Here is a 16,058-nt window from a genome sequence, read left to right as displayed (position 1 = left end):
ATGTTCAGTAACTGCCATAGCCTATGTGAGTTGACTGACACTGTTTTTCCTGAAGTAGCAAGAATTTAATTTTCCAATAATGTACATATCATAGCTGTAACAAAAAATCAATCATACCTAATCTCCTGCAACACAAGCAACAAGATGAAAAACTTCAACAACTCTTTGTTGTGTGTATTTTAGTAAAATAACAATTTCTTGATTTTTCCTACAGAATTCCTAAATTCTTTTCAAATCTTGAGGACCGTAATGACTCTGCAACCAGTTTGTTGAAAAAACCAGCCCCATAAATTCAAACAGTTATTTGCAGTTTTGGCCAAGACGCTCACTCGCCTTTTTCGATGTCAGGCAATGCGAATTAAAAAGAACCGGATCCTGGTGAATCGTCACTCATACTTCACTTATATATGGTAATTTTGCAGGTGACTCTTGTAACGAGTTCGACGAGTTTCATTAAATCCGTTCTTAATAGAAAGCCTGGAATCTTGATGCGTACAATGTGATCCTGCAACTGGCGTCAGTCGAACAAATCAATAGACGGACCTTAGTAGTTAAAAATAATTGCCCATGAAATATCCGATAAAGTACATGACATGGAGAGAAAAAAACGGACCAACTTCGATCGACCAGATTGCAAATTGAACAGCCTAGCCCGACGTCCCAAGAATAACTCTTTGGCTTGCATCTGCCCATTCGTTGGCCTCCATTCGTTAAGTGAGTTCTCTTTGCCAGTTTAAACGAACGAACTCACTATGCATGGCTCCGTTGGGAAGAAATGGTGACACATCCGGACACGGAGATCACCATCACTGAAATCTGGACATATCGGGCGGTTAGTAGACGCACAAGTGAAGTAAATCCATCGGCGTGTAGTTATCCCATTTGACCTACCAAAACAACCCGGGAAGTCCCATCTCAATGTGGTTTGCGTAAACGCAATATGATGGAAACTATGAAGTTGTCGCAACCAATCGTCACAGAAGAATGAAGATCTTTTTGGACTTTTGGAAAAAGCCAAAAAAGTGCACCAAGTACGTCAATCTCTACACCTCACCTCTCTCGACTCAAGGGTACACCATAGACTTGGAGATTGAGAGGGAAACCGAAAACCTATGACCATGAAGGAATCCGAAGATCCCAAGGATTGCGGGCCCGAAGAGATGACGACGGAATTGGAATCAGCTGAGCAAGAGGTCAACGATTTTACGACCGATTGTGATGGATGAACCACGACTACTACGATTTTATGTTCTCAAGTTTTCCCTTGGTGACGTTCAGATCTTTCGTAGTTTCGTCGAGACATCAGGTAGTGACTGCAGATCACGGTAATGGTTTAATTAGTTAATTATTAATTATATCCCTTTTTCATTGTCCAATTTAGTATAATTTAACATCTAGCTTTCCACTCTGTTTTCCAACCTTAGTTTTCTGGCAACTCAACTTGCGTAACTTCCAAATCGTGATAGTTGTATCTGAAAATGATAACAACATAGTTTGTTATTCGAATCAATTTGAAACTGGTACAGTACAGATGCTAACCGCGGTTTTGTAAAATAATTCAAATTTTACTCCCTAGATGGAGCGTGGCGGAATAGAGTTTGAAGGGGTTGAGTTGAGAGTTATAACACCCGGTAGAAATTTCATAGTCTTTACTCTTTAGCATATTAGCAACCACACGTGATGACTAAGCATTTTAAGTCTGATCTGTTTACATTTGTAAGTCTTATGAAAGTTACCTTTTACGGATATCTACAACAAAAACACTTTTTACACTGTGACTTGACAATTTGTCTTGACTCTTAACTGGCCAGAAAATGGATAAGATTGCTGTTGTTGAATATGAATATCCTGAGATAATCAAATCTGCTAAAACTGAAACAATAAAATCTTATTCACTAGTGCCTGAGTATTGTGATGAATCTTTTAGTATTCAAGATTCTTTGGTGGCTGGAGATGATCAGCAGGAAAGCGAGCTGAGTTGTGTAGTGAATGATGAGTTAGGAAAAACTCTGCCAGATAGACATAAACCTTTTGCTGAAATGAGTAAAGCTGCTGAAGTTACAGGTAAATATCATAACTTGTTAATACTATTTGAACAATTCTTAAGGTTTTTACTCGTTTTTGATTCAGGAGTCACCATTGTTAAGACTTCAAAATGTTATTTACTTGTTGATTATTCTTCTTCTGACGAATCAGTAAGCCTAACAGATGCTTCAATGGCTGCAAATGAGGATAGTGAGCTTGATCTGTGTCGGGTATTGAATGATGAGTCAGGAAAGACTCGGCCAGATAAAACATCCACTCTAAGGAAAGATGTGCAAGGAAAGAAAAAGTTTTCATTATCCAAAGAAGAAAATAAGGTAATAACGAAACTATTACATTTATTGGAATATGTGTACATAAATTTTTTAATTGTTATTTGGTTTAGGAGAAAGAAAGACAAATTGCAGAGAAGAAAGCAGGGAAAGAACGCTTACGCAAAGAAAAGGAAGAGGAAAAGAAAAAGAAAGAAGAAGAGAGAGAAACCGAGAAGAAAAAGAAAGAAAAAGAAAAAAAGATGAAGGAGGAAGAAAAAGAGGCAGAAAGAAAACGAAAAGAAGCAGAAAAGAAAAAGAAAGAAGAAGAAAAAGAGGCAGAAAGAAAACGTAAAGAAGAAGAAAAGAGAATTAAAGAGGAAAATAAAGAAGCTGAAAGGAAGAGAAAAGAAGAGGAGAAGAAACGAAAAGAAGAAGAAAAGGAAAATGACAAAAAGGGAAAAGTTGAGGAACGGAAGAGAAAAGAAAAATTTGCTCTAAAATACGTGAAACATGCCCCTGATTTTCGAACGGAATTTGATACTTCTAGAAAGAAATACTTGGAACAGATTCTGGAAAAGTCAGATTCTGAACCTTCAGTTGATTCAAATCTTCGCCAGTATAGAGAAAAGAAAGGAAGAAGTTATGGTGCTACTTGGCCACTCAAGGATAATAATGTTGGAGTGATTGGTAAGTGAATTTTATCTTCATGTCGGAAACGTATTAAGTATCGTTGAATATAGACGAGGACGAAGCGGAAGCCCCCATCAACAACGAAACCATTGTAACGATCGTCCATCCAGTCCCTCATAGAATGCGACCCAAGTTAGTCCAGTTTTGGGAAAATCGTCGTCCTGCCTATTGGGGAACCTGGAGAAAATCGAGTAATACAGTGGGTCCAAGACGTCCTTTCGGCAAAGAGGTATATATAATTCAAAGGGCAAAATAATGAAGCAAGTAATTTACGCCAACATTCTATAGATCACATTCGATTACGATGTCGATTCTGATGATGAATGGGAGGAGGAAGTTGAACCGGGCGAATCTTTGACCGATTCCGAAGGTGAAGGCGAAGAAAATGAGCCAGCCGACGAATATGAGGTTCGTTTTGTTGAAACGAGAATTTAAAAAATCTTTCACTGGCACTTTACAAGCTTTTATATATTTTAGGTAGACAATGAATTCCTTGTACCCCATGGATACTTGAGCGACGAAGAAGGAGAGGAGGATGAAGACGAGAGAGCGCTATCCCCGTCTGCAGCCAAAGATAAACTAAAGTTAAAGGAAGAGCAATTTGAGAGAGAGTTGAAGAAGAAGACGTGTTATATCAAACCCAGCTTGATCGGTTGTTGCTGGTCGGATGACTTTAACCCTAATCCGCAGCATCTTAAAGTTCTTGAGCGCTACGCACCGATTGTATTGTCTTCAACACTGCCGATAGAACTGAAAAGTGAGGGTGAGGAGTCGGATGACAACATCAACAAGAAATCGACTAAACGCTTAGTCAATGAAAAGGATATACCTGACCTTATTCGCGTACTTCATGGAAGCTTATACGGTAAATCCACGATTGTTCAAGAGTTTCAGTTGCATTTGGAACGCAATAGAGCCGGACAAAACCAGAATGGTAACAATTATACAAATTAAATCTTCGTGCTTTCACTATTTTATTAATATTTGGGATGAATTTAGGTCCATCCCAGAAGCAAATATTGGCCAAAATTTCTGAAATTGCTTCATATAGCAGATGTACAGAAGCCGGAGCAATGAGTGGAAAAATTTGTTGGCTCGTGCAACCAAGTGTTCTTGAGCATTACAATCTCGCTGAATTATCTGTCATTAATGCTTGGGAATTCGCTACCGAGACGAAAAAGCGAGGACGTAAGGCCTACGACTCTAGATCTGAGGAGGACATCCCACTAGCAAAGATCCCGCGCGTGTCGCCCATTAAACAATTTGATCAGCCAGCTAGTTTACCTGCTAACAGAGTTTCTTCATCGCAGGAGAACGAGCTTCCAAAATCGGGGAAAGATTCAAATGTGCCAGCTAAGCAACCAATTTTCTCAACTCCTAAAGGGAAGAAAACGCATCTCGTTGATAAGTCTCCCAACATCTGCAACCAAGAAACCCAAGAGTGATACTAAAACAACTCCATTAACCAATTTCTTAAAGAAAATGAGTGCAAAGAGGCACTGTCCAAATTATCAGAGAATATTGACGACTCATTGGATGGGATCAAATGTTTTACTTTTGAGTTATTTGTGTCGTTCCTTTCGAGTAATTTTATGTTTAGAGCATGTTTTTTTCCCCTGCAAAATTTATATGTTGATATATGGGATGTATCTTTTTTTCTGTAACCGTTGCATACACCTAAATTTCTATTACACGGATGAAATATATGAGACCGATGGTAGGGAGCTAACGCGGGGGATAAAAAGGTTGGCAGCCAACTGGTAAACAAACAAAACATAAATAACAACAACAAATGATGTTCCAAGCTGATATTTTTTTTTAAACGGGTGACCTTTTGGTGTCCATCGTCTTCTCTGCATTTACTGAATAAAGAGAAAACAATTAGCTCATTAAGTGATATGACAACGCATGATAATTGAACTTGCTTATAGGTATGTGATCAGGTTATTTTTACAGTACCTTTATTTTAACAGTAAAGATGTTTCCGTAGAGAAACAGAATGTTCCTTTAGGGTCATATTGCTTCACGGTGAATCAATGGAGCCGGATGTCGACGTGGAGCTGCCTGTAATGCAACAGTTGTTTAGCATACCGAATCAGTGGTGATGTCGATTATTTTCCAATGGATTAATTTTTGAAATTATGATATTCGTGCCATCTTTTCTGATAGACACTGCCATTCCAAGAGTTGCGTCTGAAAAGCGAAGAGTATTAGTTTAAACAAAAATGTTCAATGATAAAAAAATTTCACTTTTCAAGTCCATATTCATAGCCTCAAGTTTGGTCTTCGTGTCCGTCAAGTCTTTCGTAGTTCTTTCCAGTGTTTGGGTAGTGCCTGGAATGAAATAGATTAGATTCCATTAAATTTTCTTTTGTAAAATAAAATAGTTTGTGATTATTACCAAACAGGTTGAGCGGACGACTCTAGAAAATATTGTCGGTTGGTAATCGCAGCCACTAGATGTCTCGATGGTTGGTAAGTAATTACCATGAAGTACAGACTGCAGAAGGAATCGAAAATCGATAAAACTGCCGAACTCGGAAAATTAAAAAATCTATCACATTGAAATATACTCATCTTACGCGGTAATTTTCAACACTTATTCATCTGAACGTGACTCACATATATTAGTAAACACAGACATTGTCTAAGGTGCGGGTAAGGGAGTTGGATAAGGCGTCGCTTGGTGTTCCGGGCACCATGAGACCTGAGTTCAACTCCCGCGGTGACCGCCTTCTGTTCAAGCACTACTTACACATCTACTATATGAATGCTTATGGGAAACGATATTAACGTAAACTGTCGTGGATGGTCGATAGTTTCGTAGGTTGATCCTCCGAAGCTAAAGAGTTTGCAAGGTTGGCATGGAACTTTGCATACGAATCAAGTGTCTCGTGTATTTCGTGAAAGCAGACCTACGACATATGATGTCTGGGACCAACTAGTTAATTCATGGTTAAATAGTACACCAGGTCATACACGGACAGCTGAACACACATGGTGAATTCGGATTCCATAAAAATCGTACAGCATATGTTGTTAAGTATCTACAGATCAGAATTTTAATCATTTGTATTTTTTGCTGTCTCTTAAACCAGCCATTTGTTCAAAATAATTCGTTTTTTTTTTCAAATTCAAACAAAAGTTGCAACAAAAAACGTGAACGCTGAAATTGATTATTGGCAACGGTGTATAAAGAAAGTTTCTTTTTGTTTTGCCATTTGATCAAGTCATAAAATTAATTGCTAATTATTAATCTTAAAGACCAAAATCCATTATTACAGGTGTCTAACTAAACTAGTGATGAAAAATGGTTGGGAAATACCATGGAAATACTTAAAGTAACTGAACTAGACAACTAGTCTATGGTGGAACTGGAAAGAGAGTCTGTGCTGTGCTTAATGCTGATATGTTGCAGTCGTGACAGCATGGCTGTAAATCTGGTGTTTCAGCCTTCAATTGAGATTAACTACAACATAAAATTAAATTACATAGTAAGTTATTTCTTTTCCATAAAGATTGATGAAAAATGTTAAATTGTGTGAAATGTCAATGGTTTCTGGTAACTGAGCTTTCCTTACACCCACAAATAAAAATGTGCCAAGTTGTAATTTCGGGAATTTACTTCTTTTTGCCAGTAATCCAGCTGGAATTGAAGCAGCTGTTTGATGGCATGAAACACAGCGTCAGATCTCATCAGGACGGCAGTGACTGAGCCACACAAATCAACGATGTTGGAATCAATTTTACTTGACAACTTTGAAAAATCAAAATATTGTTTCATCTTTATCCTAGAAAACTCTTCCCCCTCCGTCCTCCACCAAGAAAATGATGATGCCGACGTCGGATCTCTTTGGCCGATTCAACAATTACCACGTCAAATACACGACAGGTATTCTTTTTCCCATGACAAAGTTTGGCAAAACTTGAATGCAAATTCCTCGGTCAGTCAGTCGGCGATGATCAATACCAATCATCACCTTTTGGGTAAAGTGTTTTCTTGGCTTTATAATTGCTTGATTGTCATGGATTTTAAGAATCGATTGTGGTGTTGTTTTGATAGGTGGAGTTAGTGAATTTGATGGAATTGTGTTGGCTGTCAGTCGCTGTCAAGTTGGCGACGTCATCAAATCGCTTGTGTCGTCAGTTTCGCCTTTACTCCGACTGTATTTCTCACCTTGCCTAACGCCTGCAACATCTGATATCAAAATCGAACGTTTGAAACTATACCGCTTGAATGTAAGTTAGTTTAATGATGAGCTTGTATACATTTTAATTAACTGGCATTTGAAAATAGGAAATCAATCAAAATTCTTGCGGCAGTTTTATCATCTACAAGTGGCTGGAGGACAATATTTGCTCCTTGTCCGTAGATAAGTTAACCAAATGTTTGCTACTGGATCAAACAACTCCGTTCAGGTAACTTGTTTTTATTTAGAGCAGTTAAAACTTAAAACTTGACATTAAATTCTTGTTTCCAATTTACCGCGAGTGGTAGCGTGAGCAAAGAACTACAAGAATGCGCTCAGTTAAACGATCACCAATGAAATCGATCCTCGGATCCGGTCAATTTCAATCGCAAAGGCGTTACTGAAGTGCAAACTGGCATCGCCAACTCAACGGGAAAAATTTGAGGCTGACCCTTTTAGAAGTAATGTTGAAAGTAAATTTTATCGTTTGCACGCTATTAACCTGTTAAATTATTTCAAGGATTCGCCTTGTCTAGTGATTTTGGAGCGGGATTCAAACCTAACCGTCACAGGATACAAAGGGATATTGTTACGAAATCATTCGTGCTCTCCAAAACCTGTACAATTTTACGTGAGACAATTGACTTAACATTGTCTGAATCCGAATTAAATATTTCATTTGCAGGTACGAATTAAAACTTCCGAAATGCCGAATGGCAGTTGGAGCGGAATGATTGGAATGATTATTGATCAAGTCAGGTCTTTTTAAGTTATTAAATCTTTAATCGCTTAAATATAGTTTTATTCGACGCAGAAAGTTGATATTGGTGTTGGCCCGTTTTCTGTCACCCATTCCCGATTATGTTTTAAACGGTTTTTTTTTTCGCGGATTCCTCCTCCGGCGGAAGAAAACCGATTGTTAGCTTGCACGAAACCCTTTCATTTGGAGGTATTATTTTCGCGTTAAAGATAATGATCGAATTTAATAATTGGCGTATTCCCAAACAGACTTGGATTGCTTTGATCGCGTTGGTGGCTATTCTACCCGTAATACTCTGGATTTATTTCAATTGTTTGTGCCCCCGTTACAAGACAAAATGTCCCGTTTTCATGAAGAACTAATTTTTCATTCTCGGAGTTCTCATGGGTCAATTTAAAATCATTTATTTTTGTTATTTATCTTTGAAAATTAAAACCCTTTTGTTTAGTAGGACAAAAATTGCACTCTATTGGATTTTCGCCTCGTTTGCTTGGAATTGTTTGGTGTTTGAGTGCCGTCGTGTTTGCAAGCGCTTACGTCGGAATCCTGATCTCCTTTCTGCGATTCCCTCAATGATCGTTCCAGAGTGGATAACGAATGAAATCAGCTCAACCAAGATTCGAAGAGCTCTAAGCTGTGGCGAGAGTGTTCGATACCTGACGAGCGATTCGGTAATCAATTATATTCAGACCAATCGTTTCTACATCCAGTGAGCCGGAAGTTCTGCCAGTGCTATTGCTAGTCTATCGTTTCAACCGCTTATTTATAAACATTTTTGTGTATGTTTGGTACGTATTAAAAATATAACTTGGAAGTCTACTAATCAAAATTGAAATGTTTCCAACGAGGGTGTGTAAATAGCCAGTTCGATCCAACAGCAGACATAGCAACCATAGCAACTGCTACCTGTTGAGTATGAAAGCATTTCATTATATAGGAATCCTACCGGGTGTGTATCCGTCATGAGGCAAAGTAATAGGCTAAAAGCAGACCAGTAGAAGTGATTATTATAAGACTTGATGGATTTTCCAGCAACTTCAAGACCAAGACATGACATTCTTTTACTTGAAGAAAATACCTCGGATAGTTTCGGATAGATTCTTTTTAAAAAAGATAGTTGGTTGAACTTTATTTTCAGTGCTCCCGTTTGTTTGAAACAGAAGCTGAAAAAACTCGTTATTGGGCTAACTCACCCGCATCTGCTTTACGGCATACTGCCCTGCTAGCAATTTTACGTTACCAGGACGGACTGTGAGTGTCCTTTCCGGACGATGGGATATCCCATCGGTCCGTCCTGAGTCCGTACGCGGGACATCCAAATGTCGCGCCCAAGGATGTCCCACCGTGGACAGACAATGGACGTCACCAAAGGACATGGTAGGGAAAGAAAATTTGGGGGATTGAAGATAAGAAATTTGCGCGGGTGAGTCGGGTCACCGGTCACCCATCCAACTACTTCTTTCACCGATGCTGCTGCATTTTTATTTCTTTGCCACATCTTCAGCTGATGTGGAATATTTCCTTACGAGTTACCTGAGCCCCGGTCAAATCCGGGGAATTTTGGTCTAGCGTAAAGTCAGACTGTTTTGCTATTCGCTTTTCTGTAGCTTAATCATCTGCCCGTAATAGATTTTATCGTGGGAAATCTGCCCAGTGACTTGAAGATTATTTGCTATAGACATCTGGTGGTGATGCTGGTTGTTGCGTCATCAAAGATTGCGTCATCACGGCGACGACATCTGGTGGTGATTTGTTAGGGCATGTTTGGGCATGTTCCATTTTGGGGGTGGAGCCTGTGTTGACACACACACAGGCTCCTCCCCCAAAAATGTCCGTGACAGACACAGGCTCCTCCCCCAAAAGCTTGTTCTTTTATTATATATGGATTACATTTGTACAATGAATAGACTAATAACCTAGTTCTTATATTTGCGCTTAGTAATAAAGTTTTAGATTGAATTATTGCAACAATATTTTAAGGAGGAGAGAATATTAAATATGGAATAAAGCGAAGATTTTATTTCAATATAATATTTACAAAAATTAATGTATTTTTTTATAATTACAAAGAAATCATATCGTAGATTTACAGATAATTAAGTTAAAATAATATTTTTTCTTACACCGCTCATCTCCAATATGATTGCGAGCCCGAAGGGCGAAGCTAATAATCGCATACGCAGAAAAAAAAAAGCCATGTCACTTTGTCTGTATGTATGTATGTATGTATGTATGTATGTAACGCTCCATAGCTCGGGCTTTTTACGACACATTTCAGACTTTTTGGTCTTAAAAATTAGACAAAAAATATGCGGTGCGACCAGAACAAAAATAATTTCATTTACTTAATTAGTTCTTCTGTAATTAATGAAAAACTGTTAAAATAATTGCTTAACGACTAGTGACATCTGGCGGTGGCGACTACAACTTTTCACCTTAGGTTTAAATTTCACTTTCCACTACATATGTAAGTGTCATTTATTTAAAGTGTTAAGTTAAAAATTCATCCTTCTCGTCGAATAATTTTTATTGAAATATATTCGTAATGGATGGTTAAACATGAGTAAAATAATTTTACGAATATATTCCGCCCAAACAAATCACCACCAGATGTCCGTAGTATCGCCGTGATGACGCAATCTTTGATGTCCCATCCATGACGCAACAACCAGATTTGCATTTATGTTTTGCAGTTATTTGACTAAAAAATGGTTATTTTTAAATTCAATTATTGAACTTTATTTGTAAAAATAGGAACATTTGAGTTGAGCAAACTAAACGAAAATAACTTGCAAGGATATTGAACTGTGACAGAAAAATCCCACAGGATTGCAATTGCGAAAGAAAGTGTTGATACGAGGTTATATAAGGGTGATTCGACTCGAGTTGATTTTAAAAGGGTGCCAAACACACACCGTTTCTGTCAGACTGTTTTTACCACACAAAAACACCGTTTCTGCCTGATTGTTTTTTTTACCATACAAAGAAAACAAGAAATCACATTGCTCCATCACTTTGATGATTTCTATTCCCAGAATATCGATTGTTTTTACCATAAAAAAAACAAATTGATTTTAAAGGGTGCCAAACACACACCATTTCTGTCAGACTGTTTTTACCACACAAAAACACCGTTTCTGCCTGATTGTTTTTTTTACCACACCAAAAGCAATAGTCAAATCTATTCCCGGATTATCGAACGTCAAAATGTCTTCTAAGAGAAAACGAAAGGATGAACTTGCAGCTAGGCAAGCCAAACGTAGAGCAACGGAATCTGAAGAACAGCGGTTTGCTCGACTTGAAGCAAATGCTGTCAGGAATGCTGCAGCGAGATCAGCCGAGTCTGAAGTTCAGCGGTGTGCTCGACTTGAATTAAATGCTGTTAGGAATGCTGCAGCACGATCAGCAGAGTCTGAAGTACAGCTTTGTGCTCGACTTGAAGCAAATGCTGCTAGAAATGTTGCAGCACGATTAGCCGAGTCTGAAGTTCAGCGGTGTGCTCGACTTGAAGCAAATGCTCTCAGGAATTCTGCAGTACGATCAGCCGAGTCTGAACAACAGACTGTTAATCGCCGTGCTGAAGATGCTCTGAGGCATACATTCGACAGAGAAGCCGAGTGTCCTCAACAAACTGCTGCTAGACTTGCTGCTTCCGCTGCTCGATTTGCCGCCAGAATATCCAATGAAACCCAAGATGAAGCTAACGATAGGCGACAAAGTAATGCAAGTATTCAACGACGATCTAGGGAAACCCGTCAAATCTCCAAAGAAGAATATCTAGATGTTTTTGATGCTTCCGTCAATGGACCGCTTCATAAGCAACCTTTCGTCGACAAGCATATGAAAAAATTCCATTCTGAATTGCATCAATTAAATCAGCAGCATTGCCTCCACTGTCGAGAATTGTGGCCTACAACAGATGCAATTGTCGATCCCTACATTTGCTGCCGTTGCAAGAAACTTACGGAATTCAACCCTTTTGGCATTCAAAATGATATGGTGCGTGATTTTTCATCTATTCCACTAGCAATTCAGAAGCACTTTCGGGAACTTACTCCTCTTGAAGAAATGCTTCTCTCGCCAGTAATTTCCATCATGTCTGTCTTCCGGCTACCTTCTGGTGGACATGTTTCTCGTGGCTACGTGGCAAATTTCAAACAAGACGTAGCCGGATTCATCAGAGAGATTCCTCTCACAGCAGAGCAACTTCCGTGCCTCGTCATAAGAAGGAGAGGTGTGGACAACACCTGTGCCGAATTCAAAGTTTGCCGAAAACGAGTTGAAGCAGTTGGCCGATTTCTCATTCAGAACCATCCAGGCTTTGCTTCACATCGTATCACTTTTAGCCAGACCAACTGTGATTTGCTGCCCGAAGATGGACCTTTGTTAAATATTCCGACGATGGACAGCGACAACGATGAATTGAATGTCACTGACGAAGGAGCCATGACAAGGGATGTTCCATCAGAAGACATTCTTGATCAGCCACAACCTCCTGATGTCGCTTTCGTCATTTCAAACAACATCAGGCCTCCTCAACAAAATGAAATATTAAATGCGCTCGATCCGGTTAATTGGCCAACAATTTCAACTGAGCCTATCAACGAATTTGAGGTCATGTCTGGTCTTGCATCTCTGGCTTTCATCAAGTTGTTTCCTCTTGGGCAAGCTGACCCAACAAAGAAAGGTCGCAGACAAGACCTATCCGAACTCGTTGCTTCTAACCACTTAATGAAATATGCCGAGATTGATTGTACAAAGGAACCCGACGAATCTCATCCAAACGAGTATTTGTATTATCCGTTTGCTGAACATGAGCGCTTCTGTTTTTGGTCGGTTGATCGCATACGACGCCATCGAGCCCTTGGGCAGTGTTCCGTTTTTCTGAGACAAAATCCCGAAGAAGCTGCATTGTCTATGGAGGAACTTAAGGCTATGGCTGCCAACGGTCAACTTGACTCGGTCATCAGCAAAATGTACTCTTATACAGCCAATGTCACTGGCAGTGACGCCTACTGGAGCAAGCGTCGGAGAGAATTAGAGGCTATAATGCAACAGAAAGGTCTTGGCACGGCTTTTTTTACTGTTAGCTTTGCTGACAATCACTGGGACGACCTCCATCGTCTCATGCCCAACGGTTCAGCTGAACCAAAACTTCGCTACCAGAGTACAAATGCAAATTTACATCTAGCAGACTGGTACTTTTCCGAAAAATTACGTCTTTTCATGAAACATTTTTTCGGTGGTGTCTTGGATCTCGAATGGTTTTGGTATCGTTTCGAGTGGCAATCAAGAACAGCCATTCATGCCCACGGTGTTGTAAAGCTCAAAAACGACCCGGGGATTGCCGACCTAATGATTAAAGTCTACGCTGGCCGACTTATGGCGCAAAAACTAGCTGATCCACAGTACACAGCAAACCTTAGCGAACAAGACGTCCAAGAAAAGCAAGATCTAGTTGAAGCCGGCATTCTTGCAGAACTCAAGGTTCTAAAGTATGCCGATACTCTGTTGTGTGCCTGTAATACTCGGTCTGATCCAGTCAACCCGTTCAATGCTGAAGTACCAGTTCCCCATCCGTGTTCAAGCAATGTCTCGTCAATTTTGAACGATGGAGCAGCCATGGACGACTTCTTCGAAAGATTGGCAAACTGTGTTCAACGTCACGTCTGTCGACCAGACGGTTACTGTAAATCGAAGGACGGCAAATGTCGTTTCCACTTTCCTTTTGATCTAGTTAGTGAATCGAGAATAGTTTTTGAAAAAATCGGAAACACAGACTCTGTTCGTGCGAAAATTGTTCTCAAAAGAAACGACAAGTACATGAATGTTCACAACAGATCAATGTTGGAACATTGGTGTGCCAATGTAGATCTTCAGCTCATTCTTGATCATCACGCTGCAATGAACTACATGGTCAAGTATGCTAGCAAACAAGAGCGGTCTGGAAACACTTTACAGCAAGTGATCAAAACGATTATCAACAAGGCTGATGTCACAGATAATGCTGGCTCCGCTTTTCGCTCCTCTATCATTCGTTCCATTGGCCATCGTGACATCGGGAAAGGTGAAGCGTCGCGCATTTTGTTTTCCGGCCACCACTGTGAATCATCCTTCAATTACGTCAACGTTTCTTTGGACCTGACTGTAAACGAAGTCTTCAGAAATCCAACGACTGGTGAGTTGGAAACTCGACCAACTCTGCTTACCTACTTTGCCAAACGTCATGTTTACATTGAACAAAACACCTACCCCAATTGGAATCTTGATCAACCCAATTTTATCGAGTTTTGTCGTCACTTCACTGTCGTCAAAGGGAATCTTAGAAATAATCCCAAGCCGGACAAGACCATTGTTTTGACATTCCCGGTGCATCGAAATTCTCCTACGTCAGCTACCTACCATCTGTTCTGCCGATATTCGCTAATCAAGTTTTTCCCATGGACGGAATCATCTATTCCAATGCTTTTGGATGACAACCTTGTCGTACGCCAATGGCAAGACTTTCGATTGACTGCAGCTCAGGAACTGCGTCAATATTTCAACTTAGACGAAGAATTACAAAGTCGATTAGATCAGGCAGCTGATGACCTCCAGGAAGAAGACAACATTGAAAACGACAACTTTAATCAACTTGAATGGCAGCAAGCGGTCGGTATGCGACCTGCTGGCGAACAAGAAGTTCGTTCTGATCTACCTGTGATTGACCGTTCTTTCCCTTGGCTGACTAGTCTTCAGCTTCATTACACTCCACATGAATTGGCCTGTGGAAGCACTTGGGTGGTTAATCATCTAACCAACGGAAGAGATCTCGGCACTGATTCTACAGATTTACCGTTTGTCAGTCCCAGTCAACTGAATCGTTCACAACGAATGTGGTTCGATATGGTTGTTGAGGCTCTGCAATCTCGGAAACAGTTGTTATTGATCGTCAATGGCACAGCTGGTACTGGCAAAACCTTCACTATTTCAGCAATTTCCAGTGCTGTCCCTAAAGAACATATCGTCCGTTCGGCCTACACCGCGAAAGCTGCCCATCTCATCCGCGGTGAAACTTTGCACAAGATATTTCAAATTCCAGTAGAAAAAGGCCAAGGCACAAAGTTTGGCCCTCTTAATGGAGCGAAACTGGCAGCTCTTCAAGAGAAATTTCGTCATGTTAAAATTATCATAATTGACGAATATTCAATGTTGAGCTTGACCATGCTTGGAAAAATTGACGCTCGTCTTCGTGAAGCTAAAGGCAACAACCTTTTTTGTGGTGGGCTGACTGTTATTTTGGTTGGAGATCCAGCTCAGCTTCCTCCTGTGGCTGCTCCTTCCCTCTATTCCCAATCAACAGCACCGTTTGCCAACGAGGGTCGGGCCGCTTACTTGGCTTTCCAATCCGTCATCAAGTTGACAGAAGTTCGACGACAACAAGTAGAAGATGGCGACATTGACCAGCAAACATTCCTGGACACACTCAACTCTTTGAGAGAGGGAAACTGTTCCATAGACCAGTGGAAATTCCTTCAAGCAAGGAATCCGGAAGCCATTGCCAACTTTGGCACTGATTTTGAAGATGCGACCTACTTGTTTGCCACCAACGAAGCTGTTAATCGCAGGAATTACTTTAAATTACCACAACTTCAAATGCCAATCACCCTACTACGGTCGGTAAATGTGCCTTCAAGTGGCAAGTCAAAGCCATCTGATCAGTTTCGAGGGCTTGAAGTTGAACTGTACCTTGCGATTGGAGCCCAAGTAACGTTAACATCCAACATCAACACGGATGTGGGTCTCACTAATGGTGCCAGAGGTACCGTGGTTGACATCGTCTATTCCAAACAGCCCAATGTTGATCTGCCTGATTTCATCGTTGTTAGATGGCCTGATTATACCGGTCCTCAATTCTTCTCTACAACCATGAATAACGGCATTTCAACTCACAACTGTATACCAATCCCGGCAATATCCATACGGTCTGATGACACGAGAGCCGTCCGGATTCAGTTTCCCCTTCGCCTGGCTTATGCGATGACCGTATGGAAATCTCAAGGAGAAACTCTAGGCAAAACTGTTGTAGACATCGGTCCCAAAGAAACCGCCGGCCTGACTTTCGTCGCTCTTTCAAGGGGA

General features: G+C 40.3%; 2 protein-coding genes and 1 long non-coding RNA gene across 3 annotated transcripts in view; 2 read left to right on the top strand and 1 right to left on the bottom strand.

Annotated features, from left to right (window-relative positions):
* Positions 1 to 16,058, top strand: part of LOC124326368 (speckle-type POZ protein-like) — a 315,941-nt gene that overhangs the window by 247,788 nt on the left and 52,095 nt on the right. The gene's annotated exons all lie outside the window — the stretch shown is intronic.
* LOC124326081 (chromatin assembly factor 1 subunit A-B-like) lies at positions 1,579 to 4,693 on the top strand. Its single transcript, XM_046784696.1, has 7 exons — positions 1,579 to 2,064; positions 2,131 to 2,360; positions 2,429 to 2,984; positions 3,038 to 3,216; positions 3,276 to 3,395; positions 3,465 to 3,921; positions 3,987 to 4,693. Exons 1-7 carry the CDS (start codon positions 1,815 to 1,817, stop codon positions 4,430 to 4,432), a joined length of 2,238 nt encoding a protein of 745 aa, XP_046640652.1. The 5' UTR covers positions 1,579 to 1,814; the 3' UTR covers positions 4,433 to 4,693.
* Positions 5,157 to 5,454, bottom strand: LOC124326838. The gene is made up of 3 exons (XR_006915887.1): positions 5,389 to 5,454; positions 5,238 to 5,321; positions 5,157 to 5,180 (listed from the first exon to the last, which is right to left on the bottom strand). It is a non-coding gene; the product is annotated as an uncharacterized LOC124326838 (long non-coding RNA).

This window comes from Daphnia pulicaria, chromosome 2 (genome assembly GCF_021234035.1).
Source record: "Daphnia pulicaria isolate SC F1-1A chromosome 2, SC_F0-13Bv2, whole genome shotgun sequence".
Lineage (NCBI taxonomy): Eukaryota > Metazoa > Arthropoda > Branchiopoda > Diplostraca > Daphniidae > Daphnia > Daphnia pulicaria.
Note: the sequence above shows the minus strand (reverse complement) of the source record. Positions and strands in the feature narration are given on the sequence as shown.